Source organism: Notothenia coriiceps, unplaced genomic scaffold, assembly GCF_000735185.1.
Source record: "Notothenia coriiceps isolate Sejong01 unplaced genomic scaffold, NC01 NC01_scaffold00001095, whole genome shotgun sequence".
Classification (NCBI taxonomy): domain Eukaryota; kingdom Metazoa; phylum Chordata; class Actinopteri; order Perciformes; family Nototheniidae; genus Notothenia; species Notothenia coriiceps.
In genome coordinates, this window is record NW_011333796.1 from 1 (window position 1) to 8,255 (window position 8,255).

The following is an 8,255-nucleotide window of genomic DNA, read 5'->3' on the forward strand; positions in this document are numbered from 1 at the left end:
AGAACGAACACACACACACACAGAACACACACACACACACACACACACACACACACACACACACACGCACACACACACACACACACACACACACACACACACACACACACACACACACACACACACACACACACACACACACACACATGATTGAGGCCTGGCTGTCTTTCAAGATGAATTAGGATTGAGTCAGTAACTGGAGGAGAAAGGCAGGCTGCTTGAGGGAGACTGGAAGCTACAGCCTGTCAGACTGAATGAGGAGGGATGCTTTGGAGAAAGATGCAAAAAAGGCACCCAACCAGAAGAGAGGCACCGCAAGCCTTAAGATTAGTAATACACATTTAAAATGAAATGCAATAAATGCACAAGCTGGGAAACACACTTTGCAACACATCATGTGAGGGCAGTGGCGGCGCCAGGGGGGTGCTAGGGGGTGCCGAAGCACCCCCCTGGATAGCCATAGCACCCCCTAAGCACCCCCAAGAAATGTGTATCTTTTTTTTTGTTGTGAAATTCATAATTAGAAAAAGGATTGATTTGAAAATAATATGCTACAGTACAGTACAAGTAGCCTACTTCTGTGTTTCATTCAAGCTCTGCTCTCTGTGTGTGTGGCACGAGCAATTTTGTGTGCGTGCGCGAGCGAGAGAGAGAGTGCGCATACCGGTAGCCAACCGGAGATCGTTGTGGTTAGCATCTGGTGCTAGCTACGCTAACGGATATAAGGAGCTTTTTCAACGTGGAGGGAGAACTCTCTCCTGTCAGACTGAGAGTCTCAGATAACCTCAGCTCAGGTGAACAGTTTTATTATTATGCTGCTGTGTTTATTGTATTTTTGTAACTCTGGCACAACATTTCCTTCGGGATAATTAAAGTCTTATCTTATCTCAATCTCAATCTTTATTTATTTATATAGCACATTTAAGACAACCTCAGTTGACCAAAGTGCTCTACAGGGAATAATATAAAATAACACAATGGGAGTGAAATAATAAAACAATCATTAAAAACATGATAAAAAGCACATTAACTAGAAACATATAAAAACACATACAAATGTAAAAATGTTATGTGCATAGTGTTAAAAGTCAGTACAAAGTTTTTAGCGGAGATTTTAAAAGTTATCTTATCTTATGGTGTTGCAGTGCCTCACCCTGGGTAGTTTGCTGCGGTGGAGGAACTTTGCGGGGTTATCCCTGCCGGAGTTTGGGGCGATTGTCTCCAGGATCTCCACGGTGTCGTCGGACAGGTAGTAGTGCAGGATGAGTTGGTGGGGGTCTCCGAACACGCTCTCAGAGTCGTCCCAGAAGCAGCTGAAGCGCAGGACTTTGCGGTCGTGGTCCAGGAACTGTTTCAGAGTGTCTCGCCTCTCGTACGGCCGCAGGGGCGTCATACTCTTTTCAATCTGGACAAAAGGAACCATGTGACATGAGATGAACCAACGTGTATTTTGTGAATTGTGTATGGATTTTTTTTTAATCTTTAATACTTTGTTATGCATGCTTCTTAGGTAACATTTTTTATTTGATTTGATTAGATTTATTTTGAATGTATAAAACCATAATACAAAAATCTACCATGAGAATTATTATACAATACAAAATAAAGCAATTTCAAATTGATATACAAAAATATTACTGATTCTAAATGATATATAAACAAATGATCTACTTAATTACACATCCGAAACTAAATCAATAACATGTAAATATATATATTTTTCTTTCCCTCCGGTATCACTGTGGACGTTTTTGTCCATATGGGTCATTTTTCACGTTTCATTTTTCAATAACTTTGGTTGTTTTGGTGCAAATGGCCTGATTTTTGTAACAAGACTATTTTCTCGATCTATTTTGGAAAATAACTGCCTTTTTGCAAATTCATGTTTTCAAACTGGAAGTTAAAGGGTTAAAATCCTGAACATATTAATATTTGGTATTGTTTATCAGGACTGAAGTTGATTGAAACATTTAACCCCAAAAAGTTAAAACAAATATGAATCTGTTATCATTTTATAGCAATTTTTGGAAGTGGACATTTTTGTCCCGAATGACTAATGTGTGAGTTTTTTGTTTAATCTGATTCTGTGCAAAAATTAATAATGCAAAAAAAAAATGTTGTTGGTAATCTTTGACATATCCAAGACTGTTATAAAAAAAAAGAGCCAATCCCCAGATATGTGTTATATGGAAAATAACTAATTTTTTCTGTTTTTATCATGAAAAACAACAGCGATTTCATGTTTTCAAAATGGCATTTAAAGGGTTAAAATCCTGAAAATGATTACATTTTTAGTATTTTTGATTAGAGCTGAAGTAGCTTTAAGATCGAACCCAAAAAAGTTGTGAAAAAATGTAATGTTTTTATCAAAGTCTTTGGCAGTGGACATTTTTGTCCCGAATGACTCATTTGCGTTGTCCAATCGAATGATACCGGAGGGTTAAAGAAATACATTTGTTTTTGAAAAACAAACAAACAAACAAATGAAGCTGCTGTGGCTCTTTTCTGCTGTAACAATGTAAATGTCCTCTCTGTGGGACGGATAAAGGTATTCTGATTCGGATGTGTGTCCTTGGGCCAGACACTCCACCCCAAATTGCTCTTGTGGGTGTTGTCCACAGTATTCGTGTATTAATATCTAATAATAATAATACATTGGATTTGTATAGTCTATTCCTAGTGCTCAAATGCACTTTACATCAAATCAGAAAGTGAAAAAGGACAAAGAAAGCAAAACACATAAACAGTAGTCCTAATCCAAGTGCGAGTAAAGAGGGGTTCGGTTGTTTGTTTGAAAGCTAGAGTGAATTAATTATTATTAAATCGTTGTAGTTGTGTTCCTGATCAAACATGTGTTCTAAATCATTATTTGGAAATAGCCTTCACATTTTCTCACTTTTGGTTATATTCTTTGCTATTATTTTGCTAAGAAACCATATGAGGCGTAATAATAAAAATCATAATAGATTACATTTGTATAGCGCCTTTCAAAAGACCCAAGGCCGCTTGATATGGTGAACAAACAAACAAAAAAACAAACAAAAGGGGCAAATAATAAAGTTTAAAAAATACAAATTAAATAAATAGCAGTAGGAGTGGAAGCAGGGGGACTGTGATGGGTTAGGGGTCAAAGGTCATGGTGAACAGGGGAGTTTCTAGGTCAGGTGTTGTACTTCATTGTGTCATTGTTGTTTTTATGAGAAAAGGAAGCTAGGAGTGTGACACCCACCTTATCCAGCAGGCAGCTGTGCGGGTCGTCAGGTGCAGTGGCGGGGTTATTCAGGATCACCCCCAGTTTAGTGAGGAAGTTCCTGGTGAAGGAGTCACAGTTGGTCACAGTGAAAGTGCGCGCGTACAGCACCATCTGTTGGTTCAGGTTCAAATGGAAAATGTTGTAGAACTGGTCATCATCTGGGGGGGGCAGGGGGACACGCTGCCGACGGATCAAGGTTCCTGTCGCGAGGAAAACACAACACAGGAATGGATGAGGGTGTTGCACTTCACTTGTTCATGTGATGTTTTGGTGTTGTGTTTCTTTCCGTTAACTGTCGAGTGGGTATTATGTATTTTTTTGTACGTTTTTGTGTTTCTCTTATTTTCCTACGATACTGTTGTGATTGGCTGCGAATAAGAAAATATGAAGGACAGACCATCTACTTCTATTTGTTTATTTATTTTTGAGAAAGGGGCAGGTAATATAAAAACAAATAATAAAATCTCCTTTTCGGGTACGGTGTGTTTATAGAGACATGTTTTGTAAATAATTGTTAAACATTAAGTTGTGCATACCATGAACGAAACAAATAAAAATGAAATGGAATATAAAATTACTCATCATATCTTAGTGACGTGTGCACTTTGGGCACACGTCACTAAGATATGATGAGTAATTTTATATTCCATTTCATTTTTATTTGTTTCGTTCATGGTATGCACAACTTAATGTTTAACAATNCATCCATCCATCCATCCATCCATCCATCAACAAACAAGTTGCATATTTGCATAACGTATTCAAGTGTTAGCATTTAGTGCAATAGTAGCTACAGAACATGTGCTGTGTAAACTGTACTGTATCACATAGCGTTTCAGACACACAAACTTTTCAACTTTCAAACTTAAACGGTGCGCTCCCAGCGCACGTACCGGCAGTGATCTACAGCAGTGGTTTTCAACCAGTGGTACGGGGACAAACTCTCTCGCTCTCGTAATGTCTGTCTGTCTTGCTCTCGTTCTGTCTCTCGTACCACTCTCGGTTCCACTTTTACTTTTGCGCGCTACCTGTCTCACTCTTTTCCGGCCTCCAGCTTTTCCTGCTGGAGCCCGCCGCTTAAAGGTGGGGGGCGCGGACCGGCCATAGAGCCCATAGAGTTAAAGGTGGTGGACTGTAACCTGTAACATCCATAGATTTAGGAGGTCCCCTAGTGGCCGTTAGCTGTACAAATCCATAGATTAGCCGCACCGTTATATAAGCCGCAGGGTTGAAAAAAGGGAAAAAAGGCGTGGCTTATAGTCCAAAAATTACGGTACATATTTCTGGGTGTTTGGACTTTTGGTGAACCAAAACAAGAGATTTGAAGACACTGCTGTTACTCAGTGAAGTTGATTCCTTGATGTTTTACCATCACCATATGAACCTAGTCAGCAGCTGCAGCCTGATATCGTCTTAATGCAAAGGCTATTTCCGCTGTATTGCATTTAGTGTAAATCAATGTCTGTCTGGAATGGATTTCCTTTAAACTGAAACGTGTTTTCTGTGTGTTCCAGTCCACAGCGTTCGTGAAGAAGAACATTGTAGTCACCAGCGGATTCGCCGGAGGCTTCCTGCTCGGCATGGTGTCTTAGTTTCCTCCAAAGGAGAAGAGTCGGTGCTCCCTCGATGTCGTGGAAACACTTGAGGGAAACTTTATCAATCATTGCTGGAAGGTTTTAAAGAGTTTCCACAGCAAGCAACCTACTTCAGATTAGCTTGTGGCTGTGTTTCTACATACGCTGCACCTCCTTTTTGTCTCCTTTAATACTGTTAAAGCATGGTCGATATATAATGTGGGACTTCTTTGACAGACCCTCTTAAAACGCTCCGCTCCCCAGGCCAAATAATGATGCATATCATGCAAAATGTTGTTTTCTAAGGGGAAAAGCCATTAGAATTGTTTTTATTTATTTAGCTTGACAAACTTGTTCCTAAAACAAAGAGTATATGTCATTTTCGCTGCCTTGTTGCAAACATAAAGCCAAGCACATGCAGCGTAATGAAGTATAATTCAATTCACCTTCAGGTGGCGGGTGGTGCCTTTAGGTTATATTTTGAACTCCATGGTGATCAATCCTCTCCGGGGTTAGAGTGCTGATGGGTTTGAGAGAAGTATGTTTTTGAAAGGTGCTGCAGGACCTGTTCGATGGGTGTTAATGTCAGCCTCCCCTGCATCTCCTTTTCTATGTGTTTGTTTAGCAATACATTGAAGCTTTAAGTACTGGAAGCTGTGGTTTGTCTATAATGTACGTTTGATGAACAAATAAAAGTAAGAAAAGCTCTTAAAATATTTTGCGTTTATTTTATGATAAATGATGTACATGAATTGCTTTTCCCTCTTGACCTTGAATCTTGGTTGTCTTCAGTCATGTTTTGTGTTTAGTATCTGAGTTTGGCTTTACTTTCACTCACAGCATGAGCCTATAATTAAAGACAGCATTAAACTATGTGTACTACTACCTATGAAATGATAACCCTGTTAGGCTTTTGAATGCCAAACAAATCAAACAGGTTTTAATTTCTGGTCAATGTTTTGCCTTTAATTTGTTGTCTCATTACTTGGCTTCTTTACTTAATCAAAAATACCACAATATACAAAAAATACCCCTCTACAAGCTGCATATGGAAATGTGGATGTAAAGGTAAAGCGACTATATAATTGTAAAGGAAATACATTCAGTGGAATAAAAAAACAAACAGTATTAGCCTCCAAAATGAAGTATAGGCTACAGTAGAAAGAATACAATGGAAATGGAAAAACAAGGTAGGCAGGTTACTCTGTATTTACTGCAATTACACTAATTATTCACCTTGACAAATAATATAATTTATAATACAGCAACAGAGTAGAGAATAATAATAATGTAGCCTATTTATTTGAAGTTTTATACTTTTAGGATTCGTGGTTTATTGCACTTATAGTTGGTCACTTTGGATACAAAACGTTAATGAAACGAAATATAATGTATTTGAGTATTTGAATGAATCCAGCTACAGGGTTAGCAGATTCAGTGAAAAGACAAACAATTAAATAGTTTTCTGTGTATTTTTGAGACAACGTTACATTTTTGCTTGTACTAAAACATGCTAATATTTGATCCGTAGTTGTGCCTTGGTGTGTACAAAGTCTCTGTTATTGTTTCCTATGTTAAACCTCATTATTGTAAAAATATAAATAAAAACAATAATCAACAATAGTTTGCCGGCCTAAACGTTGCTAGGAGACGCTCCCAAACAGAACGCTTCCATGGCAACCATAACAAACGGTTTGTTTTTTAAATGAACGGCAGATAATCAGACGGTTTTACAAAATAACGCCATGGCATTACCATTTCTACCCGGGAATTCCCGAAATAGACAGGTAATATAACAGAATTAACGGGTGTTTACTTTAGCTGGGGTTAGCTTTATTCACTTTATTAGATTTACAGCATATTTAGATGCTAGCTAAGTGTAATTAACCTAATTGCAAGCTAGGTATCATGCTAGGTCCTGAGCTAACTAGTGTTGTGTGTCAGTTAGTCAGTTAGTTAATTAGTTAGTTAGATGTGTATAGCCATTAAGAAATTAAACAAGCTGCCTTAATGTTTGAAGGTTAATAGCTGATACAACACAATTATTGTATTAATAACATGTTCATGCCTACTTATGCAGTGGTTTAAAGTAGCTAAGCACATTTACTTAAGTACAATTTTGAGGTAGGCTACTTGTACTTTACTTGAGTATTTCCATGTTATGCTACTGTGTACTTTTACTGCACTACAATTCAGAGGTAAATTGAGTACTTTACTCCATGTATTTAATACCTTTAGTTACTTTACAGATTTGGATTAATTATGTGAATTATAATCAACTAGTAAATGTAAGAGTATTCATACACTCTGGTACTAATACTTTTACTCAAGTACAAGATCTATACTTCTACTTTTACTCAAGTACAACATTTGAGTACTTCTACTTTTACTCAAGTACAAGATCTTAAATCCTAAATAAACATGTTAGTTTTGTTAAAAGTCACAATTAAATCGGTGCAGCACCTGTCAAATTGGTAATCCTTAATAAGTAACTACATTAGTTTAACAACATGTCCGTCTTTACATTGACTTTTGATGATATCTTCCATTAAGTGCACTTTCATTAAGCTGTGTTGCTATTGATGTACGGTCAGGTGAGTGCCAGCGAAACATCACTTTTTTGCCCATATTACTCACCTTTTTTCATAGGAAGTGATCATTCTTGACACATGTTCTCCTTTCTGTCAGCAGCTGGGGAAGGACAGGTTCCACAAATCCCAACATTTTGATTATTCCAACGGAGTCCCTTTGCTGGTGGGAACCGAGAAGCCGGGCATCGGAGGAGAGCTGCTACTCGGCCAGGAGATCAAACCAAAGTTTTCTGTCTACCCCAAAGGAGAGGGCAGCGATCTACCTGCATGGGTGGCCTTCGACAAACAGGTGAAGGGATCAGTGATACCTCCTATCTATCTATCTATCTATCTATCTATCTATCTATCTATCTATCTATCTATCTATCTATCTATCTATCTGTATGTCTGTCTATATATCTATCTATCTATCTATCTATCTGTATGTCTGTCTATATATCTATCTATCTATCTATCTATCTATCTATCTATCTATCTATCTATCTATCTATCTATCTATCTATCTATCTATCTATCTATCTATCTATCTATCTATCTATCTATCTATCTATCTATCTATCTATCTATCTATCTATCTATCTATCTATCTATCTATCTATCTATCTATCTATCTATCTATCTATCTATCTATCTATCTATCTATCTATCTGTCTGTCTGTCTGTCTGTCTGTCTGTATGTCTGTCTATCTATCTATCTATCTATCTATCTATCTATCTATCTATCTATCTATCTATCTATCTATCTATCTATCTATCTATCTATCTATCTATCTATCTATCTATCTATCTATCTATCTATCTATCTATCTATCTATCTATCTATCTATCTATCTGTCT

At 37.4% G+C, this 8,255-nt stretch overlaps 2 protein-coding genes across 2 annotated transcripts; one reads left to right on the forward strand and one right to left on the reverse strand.

Annotated features, from left to right (window-relative positions):
- Nucleotides 1–1,153: 1,153 nt before the first annotated feature.
- Nucleotides 1,154–4,917, reverse strand: LOC104959074 (EF-hand domain-containing family member C2-like; the record flags this gene model as incomplete). The annotated part of the gene is made up of 3 exons (XM_010786936.1): nt 4,803–4,917; nt 3,230–3,453; nt 1,154–1,405 (listed from the first exon to the last, which is right to left on the reverse strand). Coding segments are annotated over exons 1-3 (591 nt in total), but the record flags the coding sequence as incomplete, so codon positions are not given.
- A 1,611-nt stretch (nt 4,918–6,528) lies between these two features.
- LOC104959087 (EF-hand domain-containing family member C2-like) lies at nt 6,529–7,707 on the forward strand (the record flags this gene model as incomplete). The annotated part of the gene is made up of 2 exons (XM_010786944.1): nt 6,529–6,614; nt 7,519–7,707. Coding segments are annotated over exons 1-2 (231 nt in total), but the record flags the coding sequence as incomplete, so codon positions are not given.
- Nucleotides 7,708–8,255: the final 548 nt, after the last annotated feature.